Source organism: Delphinapterus leucas, chromosome 1, assembly GCF_059928025.1.
Source record: "Delphinapterus leucas isolate spDelLeu-1000000601 "Yukka" chromosome 1, BTC_Dleu_Yukka2, whole genome shotgun sequence".
Lineage (NCBI taxonomy): Eukaryota > Metazoa > Chordata > Mammalia > Artiodactyla > Monodontidae > Delphinapterus > Delphinapterus leucas.
This window is the reverse complement of record NC_143129.1, coordinates 31643707-31670371: the sequence shown is the minus strand read 5'-3', so window position 1 is coordinate 31670371 and position 26665 is coordinate 31643707. Positions and strand designations below refer to the sequence as shown.

General features: G+C 46.3%; 1 protein-coding gene across 1 annotated transcript in view; it reads left to right on the top strand.

Annotated features, from left to right (window-relative positions):
* KIF26B (kinesin family member 26B) overlaps positions 1–26665 on the top strand; it is a 168373-nt gene that overhangs the window by 17390 nt on the left and 124318 nt on the right. The window contains exon 3 of the mRNA XM_089909873.1: positions 3420–3603. Within this exon, the coding sequence (XP_089765999.1) occupies positions 3420–3603 (184 nt within the window). The remainder of the gene's footprint in view (positions 1–3419; positions 3604–26665) is intronic.

Sequence of the window (26665 nt, the reverse complement as noted above, 5' to 3'; positions counted from 1 at the left end):
AGAAGAGCATGTGGGAGGGGATACATGTTGGTGCAGCCATCTTACAGTCTGCTGTGGTGTGCAGGGTAGGTTCACCGATAAGGTGTCATTTGAACGAAGATTTAAAGGAGGTAAGGGAGGGAGCTGTATGCCTATCTCCATCTAGGGCAGAGCATTCCAGGCTGAAGCAAGAGCCTGTGCAAAGGCCCTGAGGTGGGAGTGTACCAGGAGTATTTGGAGGCTGTTATGGCTGGAGCAGAGTAACTGGAGAAGAGAGTAGTAGGAAAGGTGGTCTGGGAGATATGAGGGAAGATATACGGAAGGCCTTATAGGCCATTGTAGTTACTTTGGCTTTTACTATGAGATGAGAAGCAAAATGCAGGGTCTTGTCTGCTTGTGTTTTAGAAGAATCAGTCTGGCAACTGTGTGGAAAATAGATTGGGCCAGTGCAGTGGGAGGTGGCAGGGAAGGTAACAGAAGAAGAGAGACAAGTTAGGAGACTACTGCAGTAATCCAGGCAAGAGAGGTTAGTGGCTCAGACCAAGACAATATCAGTAAAGGTGGTGAGAGGGGTTAGATCATAGATCTATTTCGAAATTACGGCCAACAGATTTCCTGTTTGGTGTGAGCAAAAGCGGAGGCAAAGATGTCTGGGCCATTGTAAGGATGGAATTGCCATTTTCTGAAATAGGGAAAGCTAAAGGCATACAGCTTTTTAGAGAAAGATCAGGAATTTAGCTTTAGAGATGCAAGTTTACGATGCCTACTGGATATCCGAGTAGAATCGTTTTAGTGTGTTTTTGTTGTTGTTTTGATTTATTGAGGTATAATTGGCATACAACATTATATTAGCATCAGGTGTACATCGAGATTTGTATAAATTGCAAAGTGCTCACCACAATAAGTCTAGTTAACGTCTGTCACCATAGATGTCTTGGCACCTAAAGAACAAAGTATAAAAAAGTAGAAGGATCTCGTCAGTGCTCTGATTGGGCAGGTAAGATGGGGCTCAGAACCATGACATTTAGCAATCGTGGAGGTCATTCACAGCCTTGACAAGAGCTGTTTCAGAGGAGCTATGGGCCACATGCCTGACTGCAATGAGCTTATAGGCAAAGGGAGGAGATGAACTAGAGAAAGCAAGTATAGACAACACTTTCCATGAGTTTTGCTGCAAAAATGAGCAGGAAACAGAGCAGTAGCTGGCTGGATAAGAAGAATGAAGAGAAGGGCTTGTGTTTTCTTTTCCGAGGTGGGAGAAATAATAGCATGTTTATATGCCTTTGGGAATGATGCGGTAATACAGTGAAATTGTGATGTTATAGGAAAGAGAGAGGGAGAGAGAGAGGGGAATAGAGCACTGGATTGCTCTTCCTGGGAATGTCCTTCATATACTTTCATTTCAAGGACCCTCACTTCCTCCTCTGCAGGGTCTATGTGGGGAGAGTAAGTGGGCATGGGTAGTAGAGATAAGAAAAAGGAAAAAAGAAGCCACCAGGCTACTACCTCTTCTGAGCTGCCTTTGAGTGTCACTCCTCCTCTCTGTCTCCACATTTGGGCCGGGAACCCACAGCAGCTCCTTGGTCCTTTTGCCGCCATCCAAGAGAATCCTAATGTGAATGGATTAAACACCACCTTTCGGTTCCTAGCAGAGCATCATCTTCCACCTTCTTTCTAACTCTCCTTTGCCTATAGGCGTCCTGACTTGAGAGCAGCAAGGGGCTGCTGAGCAGAGGCGTGAGCGTCAGAAGAATGCGATGCCCACACCCACCTCTGGAGGAGTCACTGTTTGTTCAGGGAGAGAATCTCACAGAATAAGGAAAACTGCCAAGAGACGCGCCAGACCAGCCACTGAACAATTCCACTTCACCTTTCATTTTAGAGGGACGGCATCAGGAAGAGTGACAAAGAAAGCATGAGAAAAAATTACTCCTAGGTTTTTCTTTTTGCTGTTTGGGAAAAGAAAGCATGGTGGAAATCTCCTTTTAGTGTCTTCATTTTTCATCACCCTACAGTAGAGTCACCATAGAGGTCCCTAAGTTTGGCACATGGCATTGGGACTGTTCGGGTATCATTCCATGAAAATCTGTCACTCCTCATGCATCCCATTCCTCTGTATTTCACTCTTGTGAAATAGATGTTCAGTTTTACAGCTAAGGAAAATTAAGCTTTGAAGTGGTAATTCTCTTTGCTGTATTTGTGCGGTGGCCATTTTGTAGCTCAGGGGATTTGTCAAAAGCATGGTAATTACTGATACAAAATTAAAACTAACCAGCCCAGAGCTTAAGATTCAGATATTAAGATGGAAGTTGGGGGAAAGGGGGTGCAAACGATGCTGATTTAATCTTTTTGGCCTGCTTTGCTTATGACCTGTTATGCAATTGGTAAGAACACAGGATGGATTGTAAGGTTTTGATGTGTAGAATAAAGTCACGGTAGCCCATTTGTTTTAAGCAGCAGCTAAAATGTTTAATAACCTTTGGTAAGGAAATTGGAATTCTTAGAACATGAGTATAGTGTGAAAAACACCAAGAATGAACCCAGAAGTGAGTATGTTACAGTCTGTGAAATGCCCTTGCCTGATTTTCCCTTCTTCTCTATGATAAGATTGTCATGTTTTAGGTGTGGCAGAACACTTGAACGATGGAAGATGTGATGTGAACAATCAATGTTATTAACGATGCGGCACCTTCCCTCTCACCTTTCTGTTTGCGTCCTCTGCCACCTCTGTGGGTTCTGACTGTATCACCCCTTGCACTTGCCCATGAACTGCATTTTGTGGTGAAAGACCACCCTACATAAAAGCCTGTTTTCCACATGAGCCACGCCTAGTCTCAGAACCCTACACCTTGGCTGGAGTTTATTCTGTTTGGGTGTTATGTTTCTAAAACCGTTTGATTTGTATTTCCCCGTTGTGCTGGGGTGTGTGTTTTTCTTCCACAATCACGTCCACAGCATGCCTTGAGTGGTCACCGCGTGGTTCTTCCTCAGACTGGTTTGGATTTTACAAGGTGTTAGAGTTTCTAAAAAATTCATAAGGTCTCTCACATTTGAGTTTATACCAGAAGTTATGGAATGATTAACCTAATAGGTGCTGTGTATCCCCAAAGATGGCCAGCTTTATTCATGCTTAAGCTGAGTGTTTGTGGAAAACCAACAATTCTTTGTAGATCGCAGCTGCAGGACCGTGCAATGCTGTGGTGTCGCTCTGCCGTGTAAGTGATCGGGCAGCTCCCTGGGTTCACTCGGTTGCAGTCAGGGGCTATCACCAGGCACTCAGAGGAAGAAGAGAGAACCGTTTAGCTGCAATCAGAATTAGGGGCTTCTTTAAGAGAAGGAACAGAAAGTGACCCTAGCATATCTGATTGTGAATATATACTTTTTGTGAATTGTGAATATACTTTTTCCTTTATTGTCTTTTTCTGAATTTTTCCCTCCAGAGCTGCCCAGAAGTTAAATCTATCTTCTAAAAAGAAGAAACATCGGCCTTCCACTCCTTCTGTTGCCGAGCCACCTCTCTTTGCCACCAGCTTCAGCGGGATTCTGCAGACTTCCCCGCCCCCGGCCCCACCCTGCCTGCTGAGGGCCGTCAACAAGGTGAAGGACACCCCGGGCCTGGGCAAGGTAGGCACCTGTGCCATGTGCCACGCTGGCTCTGTGTGTGGGGCTCTGCATCAAAGGCAAGGACGAGAATGAGGGCTCGGTTTGTTTGCTAAAACAAGAAGGTGTCAGGGAGAGAAGGAGAAGAAATGAAAATCGTTTGGAAGTACTGTAAAATTTTCTTTGGTTACGTATACTAGTAGTAAATTAAGACATTCCAATTATTGGAGATGTGGTTTGATTTTGGCAGAAAGAAAACAGCCTTGTATTGTTTGACAGAACTGTACCCAATTAAAGAAAAGACCCCATAACACAAAAGACAGAGGCAGAGGCAGGAGAGACCAAGAGACACGGTATAGGAATAAGACGTGAAGATGCTTCGTCACTTCCCTGGTACAGTTTCATTGTTCCTCCCCTTCAGAGAAATCCCAAGTTCTACTTTTGAACCAGACCACTGGTGGGATTTCTGGGGAGCATTTGCTGTGTGCCATTCTAGCCAAGAAATGCAATTTTGAATCGTTAGAACTGCTTAGAAAGAGATGGGGAACATTACGATGAGATGTAGAAACACCATCACGAGACCTGGCTCAGCTATGTTTGGGGTAACTTCGTTTTTAGATGTCATCTCTTAACTGTCTCTTCTGAGATAAACGTCTGGGTGAAGTAACTTATGGTTTACTCTTCAATGGGTAAATAAGCTGTCACTTATAAAAACATTTAGTTGAAGAAAGCGGTGGCTGTTTTCTTTCTTTTACTTTCCTCAGAAGGAGGGTGGTACACACCACCTTGCCAGTTTCCCACCACCCGCTTAACAGGACTCATTTCGGGAGGTTGCAAGTCTTGCTGAAGGGAGTGGCTGCTCAACTATGTGGACGATTTTACTTATTTAGGTCACTGATTCCCTTTCACCTTGACCCTCAACATGATTCTTCCCGGGTTCACGGTCTTCAGTGGCCTCAGCCTCACCAGTGGTCCTCCTGGAGTTTACCCCACACCCTCTGCCCTTCTTCCTTGGTGCTTTTCTCCCTTTTCTCGATGATTTCTCCTGCATCCTCCCATACCCTCCCACCCCCTATTTCATCACCCACTGGGAAAGTCCTAACTTGCTAAGTTACTCCTTCCAACAGAGTCTACATTTTAAGATTATGTTGAATAGAGCAATGTTTATTCTAACGGAAAGCATCCAGTCCTGGAATGTTCCATGGCATTGGGCGGGGCTTTCCCAGGCCCAGAGGTAAAGTAGGAGACCAGGCAGCCTGCGAGGGCTGCTCTAGCATCACTGGCCAGGGAGGGAGATGGAGGAAACCACACGAGCAGGAATCATGCAGGTGGGAGTGGCATCCCCGCGGGGGCACACACACTGCGGTCATAGTGGATGGCTGAGAGGCTGCCTTCTAAGGAGGATGGGTACAAGTAACTGCAGGGCTTTCAAAACTGTAGAAAACAATTGAATTGTGGTAAGGTACACATAACAGAAAATTTACCTTGTGAGCCATTTTTAAGTGTGCGTGGACTTTGGTTTTGCTAAGAGGAGTTTTGGAACTTTGGTACCGGAGCTGAACCGCCCTGGACACAGTGACATCGAATGTCTCCACTGCAGTCTCCTTCTCCTCTCCTGCTCTGAGTGACACCCTACTTCTCATCTGAGTACATGTGAACCAATATTTAAATGCTGTCGCTCTAAAGAGGTGCCAGACTATTAGCCAACCTGTAGTACTCATATACCCCACTACGGCCCTGTCTGGGACACCTCGAAATGAACCACATAAGAAACTATCTTCCTGCATCTATAACAGTGGCCCAGTCTCTGGTTCCTAAAAGGGTTGATACAGATACATCTTCAGGTGGGCCTGGTCCCCAAGCCTAGGGTCTTCTCTCCCTTCCTTCCCCCATCCCTCCCCACCTCCCTGGAATTCTGAGACAAGGGGATCAGGGCACCAGTCAGGGACTGAACCAGCAGAAAGACTGTTTCCAGCCGGGGTGACCTGGGACTTGCACGAAAATAATCTGGGAGGCACTGGTCTAATCTTGGTTTTATGATGTACTCTATGTAGGAGCCAGTTAAAAGTATAATTATAAGTAAGATAAGCAGCATAAGACCAGGTATAACTACAATTAATATTATAATCATTCACACACTAAAGCTTGCAAACCACACACTTATTTTTTTAACGTAAAATACTATCCCTTTCTCTCATTTGCAGTCCGATGTGCTTATTTCAGTGGGAGAGAAAGGGTGACATTAACCAGCCAGGAATGCAGGAAGCCCGGAGTTTGTCCATGGAAGTGGGGTCACCAGACTGGGTGTCACAGAAGGTGGCAGAAGGTGTGACTTCTGTCTGACGAGTGGCCTCACGGCAGCTGTCCTGCTGAGCTTGGGGGTTGGGGCATTGGTGGCGAGAAAGTGACAGTGGGAGGGGGTGTGCTTTCTGGAGGGCAGTGTAATTATATACTTTTTCTTGAGGACGTGTGATTGAAGCCAGAGGTCCGCGAGCACACCTCCCATCATGCTTCCTCCTGGTGAGACGTGTGCTTCACAGAAAGCCAGACGGCCTGGCCTTGACTCTGCCACGGAGGCGCCAACTGTCTGAACTTGGTGGAGGCCCATTTCCCAGACTCATGCTTTTCCCACCCCGAGAGTCCACTACAACCAGGCACTGCATTCCTCTTATCCATATGGAAAAATCCCCGTAGGTTTATCTCTGTTGCATAATTTACATGTTAACGTTTCAAAGAAATACAGTGCAGTTTCATATAGAACATAAAAGAACTGGCGCTATATAGAGATCATTACATCTGAAGTAGAAAAGCTTGATTGAACTGCCAAAAGCAACTTAATTACTTAACCTGGGCGGGGCGGGGGGGGGGGCCCTTGAGGCGGGATGGGGAACAAACCCAGCACAGCTGATGCCACTTCGCCCCACCTCTTATCCTTAACCACCAAGGACTTCCTCAGGAGACCTGAAGACAGGCTTTTGTGGGTTTGTTTAGAGCTCTCCTCTCATTTGTAGACAAGACAACGGAGGCCCCGATTTTCCAGTGCCTTCTGAGTCAAGCCCAGAGGTCAGGACCTGTAAGACATTTTATTCTCTTCCGTCTCACTGGGTGGCCTCTAGATACACATGACCTTTAAAAATCTGAGTGGAGACAAGAATGTAACGGGACCATAATGGTAGCAAAATAAATTGGGAAGCAGTCGCCTCCATCCAGTGGAGAAGGACATGTGTCCCTTTTCAGAGTCATGGATGGGAGAGAAAGGGCAGTGATGGGCCATGGTAGACACACAGCGAGTCAGAGGTTCTACACTGACCCCTCCCCTTGTCCCACTGCTGGTGATTTCCAGCAACAACTTCCTCCCTCCCCGCACCCCTTTCTCCACCCAGAGTCATTGCTGGCCACCAAGTGCATCTTGAGGCAAAAGCTTTTCTGGAGGCCACAGGGATGGAAGAACTTGGGGTAACTTCAGTGCACTTGGAGCTGAATCACAACACGCTCACAACACAGGAAACACCTCAGAATCCCTAGCACCTAGAGCAGTACTTGGCACACAGCAAATATTTATTGAGCACCTTCTATGTGTCAGGCCCTGTGCTGGGCTCTAGGCTCGCCCTGATGGACACACAGGCAGAATGCCTGCCCCGACAGCACTTATAATCTAGTCATTATAACAGTCAGCCTTAGGCATCTCACCGACTTGGATCAATATGGAGGGCTATTTGACTTAAGGAAAAGTTGGAATCACAGACTTCAAATAATTCTGCCTAACTTTTGAGTTATATAAAGAAGCTATAGTACTAAGTGGTCTTGTAGAGACATTTTTAATGAATAGATAAAGATGATTAGTGGATCAAAGCAGCTTAGTCCCTGTTTATATTTCATGGGTTTGGCTTTATGTAAATGATATTTCTAATCTGTTTGAAAATGGTTCCTTCTCCTAAGCCAGTAAAAGCTCTTCATGAAATTTGTTTGCACAATTAATTAACATCCATGTTTAAGGTTCATTTGTTGGTGTGTCAGACCACTTAGTATTGGATTACAAGCTTCTAGAGCAAAGCGTCTTATCTGTTTAACTCACTCAGTATTTAGCTCTGCAGCCCCACCACGGGTGCATAAATGCTTTTAAAGGTGAGAATGGTAATGGCCCCAGTCACATTCATGATGATGACAATTCACCTTGTTAACTCTACTCTTCCTGGCAGTATTCCTGAAGGGAAATACATGAAGCATGAAGGGAAAAGAAGCCTTCTTTTCAAAACTTCATAATCTCCAGGAATGCCTCAAAAAGATGGAATCATCACCGCTCAGCCTTTGTTCCCCCAGATATGTTTTGGGAATATAAGAAAACTCATATAGGTGGGTGCTAGCAACAAGAGAAGAGACTCTATAGAATTTGAAAAGATCATAAAAATTGGATGAAACGAACATGAATAATTATGGAAAATTGAGCTGGAGACAGGTTGAGGAGGGCTTGTCCTACTCGATTCACTTGGTGAATATCTGTAGACATACTGTGTGCCAGGTACTGCAGGAGGTGCCACTGCTGGGGACAGTACACAGAAGCTGGTTGGCTGCTCTGGGCCACATGCCTGCAAAGGAAGTGGGGGTGTATATCCTGATCTCCATGAACTCGAGGCCCCTGTGAAAATGTCTGCCTGGCGTTCAGCCTCAGCCATCACTCCTGAGCTACAAACGCTGTTTCCTTCTCCTGGGGTCCCCTGCTTATCCGTAGTCTGGGTAGAAGAAGGGTTGTGTGGTATCTGTCACACTGGATCCCCATCGCCACTCATGCCCATCCATCTGTGCATTTCCCAAGTGCCTCACTGAGATTTCTCCTCTGTAGACAGTGCAGCCCCAAGGCAGACAATTCCGCAGAGTCCTTGGAGTTGCGATTTAGAAATAGACTTGCTTGTTTGGCTAAATTATCTTTCTTATGCAATAAAGGCTGGAGGCATTATTCTTTTTTCTTCACAGTCCTCGATTTTAAGTCATCTGCCTCTTATTTAGCACTACTTTTCAAACCTGGTAGCAACATATTTTGACTTCTGTTAAAACATATATTCTCGAAATAACATCTCTCCCCGCAACACACATGTACACACACACACACACACACACACACACTCACTACTTCGCTCATTTACCAGGTCCTATATTATCTAGGTTTAGTTTAATTCTAAACTTCCACATATTTGGTAGTAAACTAATAGCATGGTAAAAAAATAAATGAACCATGTGTGCTTTTCAGTAGAGATTCTTTCCCTTTACAGATTTCTTAACGTTTTTAGAGCAGAAGTCATTCGATTACTAAACCCTTGTGACACTGTGAGGAAGAAGAAGCCAAGATAACTGTTCAATTTATGTTCTCATTACAAGAGGAAAACAATAAGATAGAAAAATTAGATTAAAATAAGATTTTTTTAAGGTACAAATGTAGCTCTTATTCATTTGTTCAACGAGTAGAAATGGCTGATGTAGCTCTCTCTTGTTCAGGAAATGATACCAGGTTATACCAAGGAGAAAATTTCATGCCTTCCAGCCCACCAAGGTCCGGGTTATTTAAATAGTATGCAAATTATCAAATTCCTCATTATCATTTCTACCATTCCTCATCCTGAAGCTTTATCAGAGAGAAAAGATTTGAGTCAGTCTGTAACATTCATTTCAAGTATTCTAATGTGATGGAAAATTCTCGATCCCGCTACTCACCAGTGATTACTCCCCCCTTACACACGCCAGACAGTAGAAAGGAATCGTGAGCTTTCTATTTGGTGTGCTCTGTGGGGTGGGGAGAAACAGACTGTGTAAATAATACATGCACATTCATCAGGATAGCTGGCCTGATAGCTTTGAAAATTGAATTGTTAGCTCTTCTGGGAAATAAACTCATGTGACCTTCCAGTCCCTAATTGCAGTTCTTTTCTGTGTTCGGTTGGTTGTGGTTGACTCTGCTAAGCTCCTGTAGTTAGAGTTTGGTTTTTTTCTCCTTCCTTTCTTTCTTATTTTGACCCTTCCTTCAACCTGCATCTCCAGAGAAAGGAGACTTAGGGAAAATGTTCTGACTCAAGGGAAAATGTTCTGACTCATTAATCTTCGCGGTTTCTTCTCCCCCCACCCACGCTGCCGTGTATGCAGAGGTGCACGCACCTGTCCTAGAGCCCGCCCCCCTCCGCCGCACATGCGCAGCATGATGCTCCGCTACCGGAAACCGGAGCTCAGGAACTGTAGGTGCCGCTGCCTGGAGCGCTGCTCCTGGAGCCTGACTGCGCTGCTAAGTGATGGGGAGAGAGTTTTTTCTACACCCCCTGCCATGCCACTCTTGAATTTAGCAGGCTCATTCTTGCAAAGACGGGGAAGTGTTAGGAAGATGTTCTCCATTAAAGGCCACTGGACAGAAAAGTCGTGGTAAACCACGTGTAAAAGAAAGCACGGCGGCCATTGTTGTTCTTCATTATTAACATGACTGCCTTTAAGACAGCTGACCAAGTTGTATGGATATAATTTTCTGTTGGCTTCGTTATTAGGTCGAGAACGAGAAGGGTAAGGAGCACATTTCAGTTTAATTACATCAGATTTCTGATAGGATGGCACATTATATATAAAATACTCGTTTTCTAGTTTTCTTTGCCTGAAATATCTACACAGAGCAAACTGTATGAAAGGACTCTTGGGTAAGCAGGGAGGAAGTTTGTACCCTTTCAATGCCAGATTACATAAAGGACACCCAAAAAATGTTGAGTATTTTAACGTTAAGTCTATTTACTACTAGGCATCCTAACTGGGTGTTGAGCACTGTGTAGTGCTGAATGATAGAGCTGCATGATGGAGCTGTTGTAATGAGGCAGAAACACCAAGAGCATCTAAAGGACAAGACCCTAGTGGTCCTTGGCCCTGCTTACTCCTCAGCACCTGAGTTGCCCTGGGAGGGTGACATCGGGGAGATGCTGCTGCCTAGTGCTGGCACTGTGGCGATGTGCAAGCACCATCAACATCCCTCACTGAGAAGTTTTCCCAAAGACCATCTTGTCCAGTCCTCCCACTGTGCATAGGAAGAAACTGAGGCCCAACAAGATGAAGTGACTTGTCAACCCATTTTTGTGGGAGAAGACAAAAATTTAAGCTTTGGGGTGTGAACGATCATGAAAGTCATGAAGACTTTAAGGCAGAATTTGAGTGATTCTTAAGCTTTTCGCCCTTTATGTGACTTTCAGCTTCAATTATAAGACTCTATGTTTTTAGGTATTAAGTGGAACTGATAGGGGTGTGTGTGTGTGTGTGTATGCACACACATGCACATACTTGTGTGGAAGGAGGTGGAAGGTGATTTTTCTAAAGGGGCTTTTTAAAGGCTATAAACCTTTACCATAATTGGAGGATAGGTTTGGGGCCTCCCTGAATACCTGTAATCCCTAATTAGCATCCTGACTTATGGAATGAAAACACGAGATAAAATGAGGGAATTCTCTCTGGAATCAATGCCACTTTCTCAATTAAACAAAGGGCAATAAGATGGATGATAATGCCAGAATAGGGCTTTTGATCATTCTTTGTCCAAAACCCACATTTTAGTCAGGCTCAGCACAATTAGACAATAACTGATATCAAGAGTATGGGAACAGTAGGTGTATTTTAAGCTAACATTTCTAACATCTTATCTTTCTGCGTCTTTCTCTTGCTGATGGCTGAAAGAGAAGTTAATCATGATTTGCTATAATTATCCCATTAAAATGGGATTGATAGTAATGTTTTATTTTAAAAAATGGTGAGTCCAAACTGCTGAGTTAATTAGAAAGTTGTCCTTTGTGCCTCAGAGTAGGAAACGCTCTTCTTGCCTACTCAATGACTAGCATAGCAAAACATTTGAATTCCTTTCTAATGCTTCACTGAACTAAAATGTATCATTATGGAGGGGGAAAATCGTTCTGATACATTCTTAAAAGCAAAACATATTTTGCTTAGATTATTAAATAGTGTCTGAAATAAAAATCCTCTAGCTCCTGACAGCCACAACATAAGACTCCCTACGTTCTCTCATATTGCTTTACAAGTTCAGGTTAGCTCTGTTCTGTGATGCTGCCTTCGTCCGTTCCAGCTACTATCACAAAAATACCATAGACTGGGTGACTGAAACAACAAACACTTATTTCTCTCAATTCTGAAGGCTGAGCAGTCCAAGGTCAAGGTTCTGGCAGATCTGGTGTCTGATGAGAGCTCTCTTCCTGATTTGCAGACAGTCACCTTCTTGTTGTATTTCACATGGTAGAGAGCAGAGAGAGAGCACAAGCAAGCTCTCCTGTCTCTTCTTCTAAGGACACTAATCCCATTCATGAGGGTGCCACCCTGATGACCTAATCACCTCCCAAAGGCCCCACCTCCAAATACCATCACCTTGTGGGTTAGGATTTCAATATATGAACTGGGGACAGGTGAACAAGCATATGGTCCACAAACCAACCTCTAAGTTCCAGCATTGAATCTGAGTATTTGACTTTCTAGATGAAACAACAGAAATAGAACCATGGCAGTAGCATTTAGTGCTAGGGACAAAATTCCTTCCAAGTTTCTTTTCCTGTTCCCTTGGTCTTGCCTGTGTGTTCCATGCTACAGCCAACTATTCAGATAGAAATTTTGTTTATTTGCAGCTTAGCTGAGATCTCCTTACCACCAACAACGAATATTTGGTGGATTCATTAGTGAAGCAGTGTACCAGCTGTAGCTAATCAAATCGTGAACTTGATCTGTTCCTTGTTTTAAGTATTTTGAGAAAACGTTTTGCCATATTTGTACCAGAAGGTTTTCAATGAAGGGCAAAGTTTTAAAAACCCAATCAGTAAAATACTCCCTGCACTGTGTCATGTAAAGCAGTGGAAAGTTAAAAATCACAGGAAATGGGAAGATCAGAGAGCAGGATTGTTGGTCTGCCTTCCCCCACTCCGTCCCCCATTCTATAGAACACGGTAAAAGTAGCACCCTACAGGGGCCCCAAAGGACTCGAGGGCGAATAAAACGCCATTCAGACTACCACCAGCTACACGGCTCTGAAATCAGGCTGTCTGCTCTGGTTCTAAGTGCAAGCGGCCAGAGCCTGGGCAAGAAGCATCAGAAAACTTGCTCTTGTCTAGAGGTCCTGCTGTTTCTCTGCTCAGCTTCTGCTTGGCTGGTTCCTGCCCATCCCAGGGATATCCGCAGAAATGTCACTTCCTTGAGGAAGATTTCCCTGGTTAGGTGCCCCACTACGTGTTTTCATAGCACCCAAAGTTTCTCTTCGTTGCATTCATCACCCTATAGATAACTGATCTCTATAGTTCCATGTTTAGTGGGCCTCTTTATTGGCCGTAAGCTTCATGAAAGCAGGGCTATGTCTCTCTTGCCCCACTTTGAATCCTACCCAGGTGCTCAGTAAATAGGAGGTGTATTAGTCAGGGCTTTCTAGAGAAGCAGAACCAACAGGATGCATGCGTGTGTGTGTGTGTGTGTGTGTGTGTGTGTGTGTGTGTGTGTGTGTGTGGAGAAGAGAGAGAGAGAACACACAGTCATGGAGGCTGGCAAGTCCAAAATGTGTGGGAAGGCCGGCAGGCTGGAGACCCAGGGGAGAATCTGCTGGCAGAATTCCCTTTTCTTCCAGGGAGGTCAGTCTTTTTCTATTAAGACCTTCAACTGCTTGGATGAGGCCCATTCACGTTATGGATGGTCATCTGCTTTCTCAAAGTCTGCTGATTTAAATATTAATCTCATCTAAAAAATACCTTCACAGAAACATCTAGAATAACACTTGACCAAATATCTGGGTACTGTGGCCCAGCCAAATGGCCACAAAAAATTAGCCATCATACTAGGTGAATGAATGGATGGATGGAATCATGACCTGGGTCTCCATTCTGCAATGATGATCCTTTACATCTGTGTAAGGCTTGTGGCTTACACTTCCCTTCATCCGTATTGTCTCTCTTGATCTTTCATACAGTTCTAAGAGGTGGACAGCAGGGGGCAGGGGGGAGTGTTAGGTCCTCCTGAGGGATGAGATTCAGAGAAGGTAAGACACTTCGCAGAGGCGTCACAGCTTTTCAGAGTGGATGGGAACACCCTACATCTTTGTTTCCAGTATTCTTTTCCAGATCTTACAACATATATTGGCCATTTCTTTGTGCCACTGAAACACCATTCTGAGTGTTTCACAGGTATTAACTTGTTAAATCCTCATTACGAGTCTGTGGGAAGGGTCTGTTATAATCACCCCCATTTTACATCGGAGGAAGCTGAAACAGATGTGAGGAATCTGCCCGAGGTCGCCTGCCTGGTCCGGGTGGGGCTGGGATATATATACGAGCCCTGGTTCTGGGACTTGTTCTCTGGATGGCTACATGATGCCGTCTCTCGACACACTTCATATGTAGTCATTTGGCTTCAGCAAAGACCCGGTAAGCAGACGCCCCTGGCTGTCATGGGGCAGCTGCGTTTGCAAGGTGGTGAACATGGACGAGGCAGGCACCAGGGCATCCCCTTCTGCCGCCAGCATCCTGCCACTGTCCTCTCCACTCATCATCTCAGAGAGCTTTGTAACTGTCACTGTGGTGTTTTATCCCTTGTATTGAAAGCTCTAATGGTTTGGATTGTCTTGTGTGGCTCCTATTTCCATGCAGTAAGCAAGCCAGTGAAAGTAAACTAATATTCAAAATGATTTTTAAAAGGCCAAAGCAAACCGAAAAATGTCCTGAATTCCATGAGAGAAAAGTCCATTGTACTTTAGCCGTATTCCAGAATGACAACAACTCTGGGTCAGAGCTGGGTGGGACAGGACCCCTGGCGCTGACTTAACAGTGAATCTCATACAACACTATATTGAGCCATGTGGGTGATTGAGTCCCATGAAAATTCTGTGTCTAGAACACTAGCTCAGTGCCGATAGCAACGTTTGAATGTCGATTTCTGTTTCAGGAGGTATGTTGTAGGTATTTATTGAGCCGTGGTCTGTGGAGACAGTGCTGGGAGAGGCAGCACGCCCTGAACCCATCCTGCCTGCCCTCCCCGTCTGGCTTCTGCTCTTAATTTTCTCTCATAATGGACCACTCTCTCCCGTGTCCACACCCACCCGCTCTTCCAGAGCTGGCTAAGTGCCTGCTTTCGTCAGCATCCCATATCTATTCCCCAAGCCGGCTCCCTGGATCCTCTGATGTTTTGTACCATGTACTTCCCCTAGCCCAGATTCTGCTCATTAACCATTTACTGCTTTATATTGCTCTCATTGTTTTATGGGTATAATTTATCTCCTCCACTGCGTGTTTAGTCGTGAGAGTGGGGATCTTGGTTGATACTGCTTTCATATCCCCACAGATGCTTCACCATATAACAGGTGGATAGAACTTCCGGCACTGAAAGACATTAAAGTATAGAGTATCACGGTCATTTTACGATTATTTTTCCTGCTTTTGCCTACGCCATCCCTCATTCATTTATGCATCATCCATCCACGCATGTGTCTGTCCGTTGGTTCATTCATAAGGCACGTATGATGTACCTGCTCTGTGTCGGTCACTTTGGGAATACACAGATGAGTTCAAAATGGTCTCTGTCCTTAAGGATCCCCCACATTGCGATTTGGAAGAGTTAAAAATCATTCTTTAGGTAGACAGCTCAAACTAAAAATACCTGTTACTGTTATCATCATTCATGAGGCTGAAATTTGTACAAGATCATTAATTGGCTTCCTGGTGAGTTTTCTCCCTTTTTACTGAATACACTGTCATCTTCCTAAAGTATTCAGATTGCACTGTAATGACAACCCATAGTGCCGCAGGCGGGGAAGGATGTCCTTTTGTTTCGTTTTTAACACTTTGATGTACTACCTGCAGTTTCGCTGCGCTTAGTTCGTATGAATGAATCACGGTGGCGTGCGGAGCGTTTGTGTTCCTGCAGACTCTCTTAAAAGAACTCATGTGTCCTTTACTTACAGATAGAATTCCCCTGAAAGTATGTGATAAGGAAGTTGTACTCGTCCTCTCTGAGGTGGGCTGAAGCAAGGGGCTTTGTTCAAGGTCGTAGAGAAAGCCGCCTACCATCCTGGGTTATGTTCCTCCGTTGCCTCTGCATTCTCCATTCTGCTTTTCTCACCGAGGGAGCCGCTTCCGACCTTTCAAAGTTCCCATGTTGCCTGGTTTCTTTTGAGAATGCTCCTGTTAAGATATGAGACTAACATCGATGATCGGTGAGATTCTGAAGTTATCTAGAAAAATATGTGTACTCGATGGTGGTATAGTCTGGAGTGGGGGTGAGCAGAGGGGACTAAAGGAGAATGAGAGGGGTTTGTATTAATTAGAAGTCTTTTTAGTTTCAGGCAACAGAAACTCAAACTGTCAGGAATGGGAGATGACTGGAGGGATGTTGGTGACTATGGCCCCAGACCCGGGAAAGTCAGGAAGGCCTGGTGCTGGGTCCACTGAGGATCCAGGACTGTCTTTCTCTCTCTGCCTCTCATTTGTGCTTCCTCCACGTTTTGGCTTCATTCTTCAGTTCAGACCAGCCTTGGCCCTCACACAGCTGCTGACGGCTCTAAAACGTCATTATCTTATAGCTCCCATCAGCAGACCCCGCAGACTCCTGTGACCCTAAGCTCAAAATTCCAGAGAAGGGCTGGAGTTGGCCCTGATTGGGTGTGGGGTGTAAAAAAGTGTCTGCTCCCATCATCATATCAGGATTGGAGTGGCGAGGCGTATGTCCGAGTAGAAGGAGATGCTGCCCCACAGCACACAAAGGAAAGCCATCCTCTGCACTTTCAGAGGATTTGCAGGAAGGTTCAGTGAGCATTTAGGAAGCAAGACTAATGTAGGGGATGACGTGCCTCAAATTCAGATGCGACCCAGTCAGTAGTTACTGAACTTTTGAAATAAGGGTTTCTTCGGGAGTTCATTTTGTGGACCACTCATTTAGCGGTTTCTAGGGAAGAGCGACATGCATATTCAAGAGAGCTTAGAGAAAACAGAAAACAGGCATAAGCTCAGAGAGTGAAGTGGGGAGAAGTGCATGGGGAAGAAAATCTAAGACCTTGGAGACCTCAGAGGAGGACCTCGGCATCTCTGTGGCAGGTGAGCACTGACAGTCTTGTGGTTCTCTCTGAAGAGACAGAGATGCAGCCCTGAGTCAGGGCTCCAGCTTGCAGGCGGCATTGATCCCAGATGAATGGTCTTACATCTGCCAGTTAATGCTGGCCGCAACCTGCTTACTCTGTAGAGCAAGGATTGCACAAAAATGCCCAAATTTTAGCACATTAATCTTCATCAAAATGATTTGTTTCTCTCTCTACCCCACTCCCACTGTGGCTCCCCACAGCCATCCCATTTCCCTAGTAGTGTGGAACTCACTGCCAGAAGGATGCACTCTCCCAAATTAACCCGATCTAGAAGTTAAATTGTGAAACGTACACCTGGAGGGAGGCTGTAAGTGACATCTGTCTCAATCTAGGCCATGGCCTAACTCCCAAGAAACACTCATTCAACAAACACTCCTGACTGCCTACTCAAAAGTACCAGGCATTGTGTGGAAGACACCAGCTATGTAAATGAGCAAAAACAGATAGAGGGTTTTTTTTTTTTTTTAATTTCAGGTTTCCAGAATTTTCCAAATATCTTGGATAGCATCAATAATATGTGTTCATATATATTCATCTTTAGTTAGCAGAAAATCTGAACAGATTGGTAGACTTTAAGTGGCCTTGAATTGGCAGTCTGAGAGAGAATCCAGATCTCTTTGCAGAGGGGTAGCCAAAAGGAAGCTCTCACCATCTTCACTTTCTCCATTGTCATCACCACCAGCAGTGCGATGAGTTAATGAAGTTGAACGCGGTGCAGTGGAAGGAACATGGATTAGAGATGTGCGTCAGAATCCCAGCTCTCTTCCTTCATTTGCTGTGTGGCCTGAGGGACTTTCTTAGTCTGTTCAGGTTGCTATAACAAAATACCACAGACCGGGTAGCTTATAAATGACAGAAATTTTTTTCTCATGGTTCTGGAGGCTGGAAGTCTAAGATCAGGGTACCAGCATGGTCCGGTGAGGGCCCTCTTCTAGGCTGCAGACTTCTCATGGTATCCTTACTTGGCAGAAAGGTCAAGGGAGCTCTCTGAGGCCTCTTTTATAAGAGCATTAATCTCATTCATGGGGGCTCCACCCTCACAACGTAATTACCTCCCAAAGGTCCCACCTCCTAATACCATCATCTTTGGGGGTTAGGATTTCAACATATACATTTGGGGGGAACACAGACATTCCGACCATAGCAGGAAGGGTTCTCTGGGTCTTAAGCTCATTATTTGCAGAGGGGAAAATAATCATACTTTGTCACAGGGTAATAGCAAGTCTGCAACAACTGTGCTTGAGGAAGCAGGGTCTGCAGCTAGATTTGGATTGTGGGAGAGCCTCTTCTCGTGGTCCCGTGGAGCTCAGGGCATGGTGGGATGTTCCAGACCAAAACAGGCTGGGACTGAGACTTCCAGTGATCCATCGGTGTGGAAGCTTTAGGTGGGCTGTTCACAAGATGGGTATGGGAGATGTGTGTTCATATATAGGTCTCAAATTGGATTTAAACCTATCAGGGGAAGAGGCACAGGTGAGATACAGGTATTTTTGGGGAAAGGTCCAGATTGAGGCCAATCTCGGAGGATGTCCATCCAACCAGAAGTGAGATATTTAGTCAACAGCCCCCCAAGGTTGAGGGGGAAAGGGGGTGACATTGAGGGGAATAACACTGGATTTCAGGGACAAGAAATCCATCTTGGATACTAAGAAGGCCCTTGATTCTTAGAAAACTAGGGTCCTAGGATCACAGCCAGAGCAGCCTGGAATGAATGACCAGCCATCTAGATGCAGGGCCAGTGGGTGACCACCTGCAGCTTCTTGGGGTCCTCTTGTGAAGGACAAGAGTGGTTCCCAGGCCCGCAGGGGACTGAACCTGGATTGTGCCAACGGCTGCCCAAATTCTCCACCCCACTCCTGTCCAGCTGATCACATGGCTTCCCTTTTAAGCTCACCCTTGCCCTCAGCTGAAAATCCAACACACTCAGCCGGGGGCTGCCTCCAGCCCTCCAGCCTGGGCTTTCCCTGCTGGCCCCTTTGGACCCCAGTGAACGGTTTTCAGTCCTGCAAGGAGGGTTCTTCCTCTCACTTCCAGGCCAAGCACTTCCAGGCCTTTGGACCTGCTCCCACATCTTCCTCCTTGGTTCTTAACTCATCTTTCTTCTTCAGGCTTGAATTTGGGCGTTATTCTCCCCCGGAAGTTTCCCTTGGACTCCCAAGCCTCTTGCTGTCCTCACAGCACCTGGTGGGGCTCCAGTTCAGTGTTTACTTTGCTGTGTTGGATCTGGCCCACTTCCCCCGGGGGCTCTGAAAGCAGGGACTTTGTCTGACCATGTCCAGGCCCGGTCCTCCCTGCACACAGTAGGTGCTGGCTAAATGTCTGTTCACTGAGGATCACAGCGCAGAGAGCTTCCGGGACAGGGTGCCCACCATGTTTCCTGCCTGCCCTCTCAGAACATTCAGGTTGAATAATTTCAGTCACCATTTACTTGCAGAGCAACATAACGCTTGGGAAGGACACGTTTCTTTGCAAGGCCAAATGCATGACGTTGTCACTCACAAGACCTCAGTCCCAGTGTCTCACTTACCCAGGCTTGGAGAGAGGTGAGAAGGGGAGAGGGTTAGGTAATTCATTTTCTGTCTAGGCGATTTAGTGTCACAGAAGATGCTCTCAAATCTTTGACAGGAGTCGAGGCAGAATTCTTGTCAGATTATATAAGAAAAACGACTCATCATTCTGTTACATCCACTGGAATCTATTATGGGTTTTCTTAAAGCCTTTGTGTATGCAGGCTCATGCTACTTAAATTAAAATTTAAGGAGATCTGTTTTTACTACCAAATGGATAGTGAGTAACAAAGGTTTTTGATTTGTTCTTGGGTAAGTGTGTTTTTTTCAATCAATATTTTCAGCATCTTGGCTGCAGATTTCATGCCACATTATATGTTACTGACGTGTCAGGCCCCTTTGAGGTGCCTCCCTGTCTGTTCACCTGACCTGGTCGCTGCCAGGGATGCTTGTCTCCCCATCACTTGCTGGCCTGGAAGAAATGCCATTCTTCCCTCAAGGCCCAGCTCCTGCATTACCTGCCACCTGCAGCTCCTCCCCCTGGGCCCACCTCCATGCACTGTGCATGTGCCCCTGTACAGACCATGAATGTGGAGGAAAGGGGCTGTATCTTACCTTTTTTTGGGGGGGGGGTATTTATTCATTTGAATACACAGATGCCTGTCACTTCAATTCATTGAGCCTCTCTCCCATTTGCCATCCCCTCGCTTGGAAGGAGACTCAGATACCCCCAAGATGCAGATCTTGCCCTTAAAGAGCTTTCCTTCTGCTAAGGGAGGAGAGAGACATGTTGAGCTACACATATGATGCTGGGCCTGGCAACTTACTATTTCATTTCTTTCCTATGAAATAAAATTGTAGCTTATAGTATTACTTCATTTTAATTCTGCCATGATATCTGTTTTAAAATTTAGAGATCATCAGGCGTTAACCCTCTATTCCTCTTACTATATTCTGTTCCTAATTCTGTTAGCAGAAGAACGAAGGGGGAACTTGGATTTTGTGTTGCTTTCACAGAGTACAGAGGTTTCAAACATCTCACTTCACATCATGAAGGTTCTCGGGGACCCCATAAGTTTCTGGGAACAGAGAAGTGCAACTCTGACAAGCTGTCAGTCTCTCCCCTCCTGAGGAAGTCTGATGTGGAAATCTCAGGTTGTTACACCCGCTGTCAGGTGCTCTGTCTCCCCTGAAGACATCCTTCCCTCCAGCTGTAAACTCCCTCACCACCCCTCACTCCCTGCCCCTACAGTGTTTTCACCAGACAATGGTGACAGACAGACCCTATCTCCACCCAGGTGGCCTCCCCAAGACCCCCCTGTGCTCTGAAGAGAATAGATTCTGGACTTCGGCGTCTCGCCTTCAAAATCACAGCCCCCAAGGGGAGCCATGCTCAAGAATAACGCAGCTTGTACCCTCTTCCTGTGGGAAGCCTGGTTGATAGCAGCACAGATATGATAGAGGGTGGCCCTGATCCCTTAGGAGAAACCAAAGCACCTTAGAGAGGGGTTAAGTGCTGCCCCTAGAAGCCAGTCACCTGGTGCCCTGGATGCTGGGAACGTTTCCGGCTCATGGGCGGCTGTGTATCATGAGGGGCGTTAGACAGACAGGAGGCAGTGCCGAAACCCCACAGCGCAGAGCTATTTCCACCTTGGTCTTGGCCTGTTAATACTGAAACAGCAATGGTGCAGGCACAGACCGACAGACAGTACAGGGGTGGTGGAGGACGAGAGCTGGACATGTGGGGAACAGCCTGGGCAGCCACAGACACAGAGGGCAGCCATGTGGCGTGTGGAACGCTCCCCTCCCAGGAGAAGAGCAGACCTGAAATGAGAAAGGCGGGGTCATGTGCACACACCAACCAAGTGAGTGAACTGCTTGTGTAACTAAGGGACAGATACGTTCACTGTGGAGAGAACCACTAGAGCCATTCTCTGTAATTCTGACTCAGCATTGATTTTTGAATCCCAGCAAAAAAGGGAATAGCGTTCTCATTTCCACGGTAATAATAATCGTAGCTAACACTTATGTAGTGCTAACTGCAGAATACTGTTCTAAGTGTTTGGCATACATTCATTTACATGAATGATACATACCTAATACACACAGTATACTTACACGTACTAACTTATTTACATGTATGATGCACAAGTGTGTGTTTACATACATTAACTCATTTACAGACATAGTACATTTATGTATTGTCCTAGTCCATTGGGGCTGCTATAACAGAATGCCATAGACTCGGTGGCTTAAACAACAAACATTTATTTCTCACAGTTGATTGATGAAGACGCTGGCAGATGTGGTGTCTGGTGAGAGCCTGCCTCCAGGTTCATAGATGACCATCTTCTCGCTGTGTCCTCCCATGGTGGAAAGAGTGAGGGGGCTCTCTGGGGCCTCTTTTGTAAGGGCACGAATCCCATTCATGAGGCCACCACCCTCATGACCTCATCACCTCCCAAAGGGTGCACCTCCAAACACCATCACACTGGGGGTTAGGTTTCAACATATGAATTCTGGGGGACACAAAGTTTTGGTCCGTAACACATATGTTAGGTCATTTACATACACAATACATTTACATACGTTAATTTAAATCTATTTTACTGGTGACAGACAGGCACGGAGAGTCACACGCCTGAGGTCAAACAGGTTAACTCTGGCTCCAGAGTCTTAGCTCCTGCGAGCTCTGCACCAGCTTATGCTGCCTCTCATGGTGTGATTTGGATAAATAGCATGTCTGTGTGCATCTTACCAACTATTATTAGTAGTTTCATCAGCCCACCAGCCCCTCACAACAGACCCACAGAGCATTTTACAAATGAGGCAGAAACCGAGGTTTCCTAGTCATGGAGGGATTCAGTGGGGACGTGAGGGCTTGTCCAGCTCTGCGGCCTCATCCTCCTGCAGCATGTGCTTAATGCCACCCCTCCAGCCTTTTCCCCCAGGGCTGCGGTGGTCACTGTTGCACACCTGGATGGCTGATGGGGCAACTTCAGGAGGGACCACATCCTACCGGCAACTTAGTTCTCCAGCTCTCTCTGCCAGACTTGGCCATGAAACCACCTTCCAGCTGTGTGAGTGGCCACTGCCAAGAGTCAAGCCCAGAGATTAGGAAGGGTGGAGGATTGGGGGGGGGGGCGGTGTCAGGAATCCTACAGAGAGGATGAGACGTGAGAGGGTAATTTGGTTTGTGACTTTAACCTTTTGCACTTAATATGACAGACTTCAAAAAACATAACCTGGTGGCAAAAAAATGGCAATTTTTAGGTTTTACCCTTAAAATAGGAAGATCCTCACATTGCTCAAAAGGGGTCTTCAGGGAGAAACTTACCAGAACTATCACGGTTGGTTCTTCTGGTTTGGCACATGCTCATTAGGAAAGCCAGACCAAGCCTCAGGATTCGAGCCTCTGTTCCCAACCTTTATGCACACCGATTCCTCTGGTGTCTGCATGACTAGTCATTTTCCCATCTGTCGACACAGTTAGGGAATCTACGTGTTAGCACGAGGCCGAGACCCCGGCTTCTCTGCTCTCTGCCTGGATGACCCATTGCTCTTGGAGAAATCCTTGAGACCCCCCAGGAGGGCGTGAGTCCCCCTGTCTCTGCCCCTTTGTATGCACTCTTCCCACTGCGTTGTCGTTCATTACTTGTCCAACTTCCCATCCGACGGTGAATTCCTTGTGAGAATTTGGAGAATCATTACCTTGGCCATCTTTACATGGGCCGCCTTCCCACCTCCCAGCACAGAAGCTGGCACTCAGTACATGTGTGTTCAGCGAATGAATGTGAGCTCCTAACAATGGATTCAGAAAGGAGCCTATTAAAGGCAGAAGTCAGCAAAATTCAAATATTTCACATCAAATTCCATTGTCTTCCTGAAGACACCCCCTGAGTGCAATGTTGAACCCGTCCTTACTCCTTCCCACCCTCCTGGCCAGGCCCCAGCCTCCTTCCCGGGACTTTTCAACAGGTTCCTGTTTTCTCGACTGGGCATTCTTCTCTTTCTGACCCCCTTCAGTGTGTCCTCCCAACCACAGAATTATATTCCTAAACTCCCAAGTGCGATCATTACACTTAATTACCCTGGATTCCATTAAACAGCTGAGCAGCTCATGCTAGGCTCTGCACAATTCAATCCCAAATACCAGTGAGGCTCCCGACTTCGTTCCTACCCCCAAACGCCACCACCCGCATTGCAGCCAAACTGAAGCCTCAGTGTCTCCTGACCCTTTGTGTCCTGGAGTCTTCGCACCTGTTCTCTCTGCTGGAATTCACTTCCCCCCATTCTCAGCCACACAAGCTGCTAATCCTCTGGACCACCCTTCCCCAGGCAGACTGCACTCGCGCTTTCCTCCTGTCTCTGCCAGGACTTCTTCTTGGCCTCTCTCTCTTTACTACTGCTGAGACCTCCTCCAGGGCAGAAGCTGGTCATGATTGCATTTCCTACTCCCAGCTTGATGCTGGAGTTGCTTCCCCTGCCCTTTTAAATGTGAACGGCTGTGAGGAGGGGACAACATTTTGAAACTTTGGGGTTAAGTCCTGTCTGCAGTAACTCAGAAAGATAGGAGAAGGACCACCTCAACTGTGCATCTTTACATGAGGCATCAACAAAGGCTTTTCCATTGAAACCCGACCTCGAGATACATACGTGTCCCCTCCCATTGGTGGCAGAGGTCACAGACCCCAGGGAATGGTCTCCTTTCCAGAATAACGTTATAAAGAACAAAATTTGAATGCCCACAGTTTCTGGAGTTCACTGTGATGAAATACACTAATTCAGACGTCACTGTCAGGAATGACGGACCCTCGCAAGCCATCTGCACGGTGTTCCTTAGTGTGTGTTCTCGCTCAGGTGAGAAATTAAGGTCATGACATCGGTAATGTCAACAGTATTCCACCTCTGAAATAGATCTACATGGAACAAGGGAGATGAGTTAATTTGCCTCTGTGGCCCTGCTTTAAAGGTGCACGGAGTTAGTTCGTGCAGATTATTTTCGCATTTGCTACAGGAAGTCAGCGAGCCATTTTCATGTCATGCGTGGAATAGGTAAGCTGGCTGCGGGGCCTCTCTTCTTTTCAGTTCAGCCTTTACCCCACTTGCCTCCCACCTTCCAGGTACCTGCACCCAAAGGGCCACACGTTCCACCCCTCAAGTTCCATTCCTTCAAGGTCCTGCAAGTTAATGGCAAATCAGATAACAGTTGTGCGCGCTGTACAGAATCTTTTCCAGAATCAGGTAGAATATGAATGAGGGGATGAATGAATGCACGGATGAATACCAAACAAATAAATGCAATTCCTTGTGCTAAGATTAAAAACAAAGAAAGGAAAGAAAGAAATTAAGGGCAAGACTAATGATAATGTCTCTTTCCCCAAAGCAGGAGATTTCAAAGGCAACATACTGTTTTCTAAAACTTGCTTCTCTAGCCATACTCGAGCCAAGAACACAAGGTCAAAGTTAAACTGACTGTGCGCAGCCCCATATCCTGGGTCCCGAGTGTGCATAGCCCTGCCCCCCAGCCCGGGCGCAGGGTCAGAGGCAGCAAATGATTCGTCAGGTGCCTCCTGTCTTAAGACACAGTCAACGTTCACTGCCTCCGCAGACCAGGCTGTAGAAATAAGCAGACCCCTAAAGGCCTGCAATTACTGTTTCCCCGGAGATATTCCAGATGGTGCTGGGTAGACTGTGACAGTGGCAGCGCTCTTCCTGCTTCTGATTTATTCCATCCTGGAGGAGCTTTCCTTACATGGGCTTTTCCACAGAAGTGACCGCTCCTGGCTTTTCAGGAGCTGTTTCAAGTCTTCTTATTTGGCCACCCTTTCAGTGACTGGTGATGGACAGAGCTGTGGCCCCGAGTCCTACCTTGCCAAGTGGTGGAGCGGCAGGCAGACTTGCCTTCTCCAGCCCCCTGCCGAGCCTGTGCACCCTTCTTCCCCACCATCCCCGGGAGCTGCTGAATAGGTTTGATGGGAGACAGACCCTGGCTCGAAGGGACCTATCCCACCCCAACCAAATGCTGACATTTTATTGTGACCTCCAGTGGCGTACAGAGATGACCAGTGGCAAGAATACCACGGGTTTGGCTTGGGAGGGCTTTCTTACATTCTTCAAACCAAACCGCACTGATAATTCAGTGGTCCACCATGACAAACTCTGAAAAAACTGGCCTATTTGCTGAGTGGTTCCCACTAGCTGAACTCTGCAGAACTGGGGGATGTTATGTAGCTGGATCTCAGGACAAAACTCTCCTTCAAATACTAAGAGTGCAAGCGGGATGGGGTTGTGTGGGGGCATGATGCTGTCATCATTCCCTGTTCGAGAGTTTTCATCTATATTAACAGTCTTGGGTTAGAATTCAAAGGGAAAAAAGGCTCTCAGAGTCTTGTTTGCAAGGCTTGAAAGCGTGTGAAACGTCACATAGTTGGAGGCATTTCCCTTGGCGTGTGCAAAGGCATGAAAGGGAACAGGGAGCTAGAGGGAGCATTTATTGATTAGCTGCTGGTCTGAGCCAGTGACATCACACTCTGATCCTGGGGTCCCAGGGTCTCGTGGGGCTTCCTTGAGGGAGTTCTTAAAAGAAACTGAAGTCATAGAGAATTCGTTTATTCTGTGTCTTCACTTGCAAGTTCTGCCTCTTCACTCAGTGTCCTAGCACCGGTAAAGGATATGAGAAATAATAAACAACCCCAAGGGTTTCATGATCTCCGAGTCTTAAAGCCATTCATCCAGGCTGTGCTTCTGAAGTGGGCCGATACAAGAGGAATGATTTTAAAAAACTGGAGATTACGTTCTGTGATTTCCCTACTCTGAGCCAGGGGAAGTTAGACATTATTACCAGGTTTAAGATGATAAAGATGATTGGCTTTGCTCCATGCTTACTGGAGTAAGAGGAGAAATAGGTTTAAGGGGGCACTAAGAGAGTTTGGTTGGGTGTGAACAATATTCCCTAGTCGGTGAATAAATGTTGTGATAGGCCACCAGGGAAGGTACGCAGCTTCATCACTGGGAATTGAGTTTGGCTTTTGGAGCTAGAGGATTAAGCAAATGACCACTTAAGTTCTCGTTCTTTCTCTGTGTATGATTTACTTATAATTTACTCCACTGTCTATGGATTGTCTTCCCAAAGTATCCCACTGGGCCTTAAGGGACACTTCCCCTCAAAGAAAGCAGAATGAAGAATCCAGCTAGGGGCTTCTTGAATGGTCAAGAGTTCTTTTTGTCTTATCTTTCCCTTGAGGCAAACCTGTGAGTTAGATAGGGACAGATGTTTGTTTTTTGTTTTCTTGCGGACACGGGCCTCTCACTGTTGTGGCCTCTCCCGTTGCGGAGCACAGGCTCCGGACGCGCAGGCTCAGCGGCCATGGCTCACGGGCCCAGCCGCTCCGCGGCATGTGGGATCCTCCCGGACTGGGACACGAACCCGTGTCCTCTGCATCGGCAGGCGGACTCC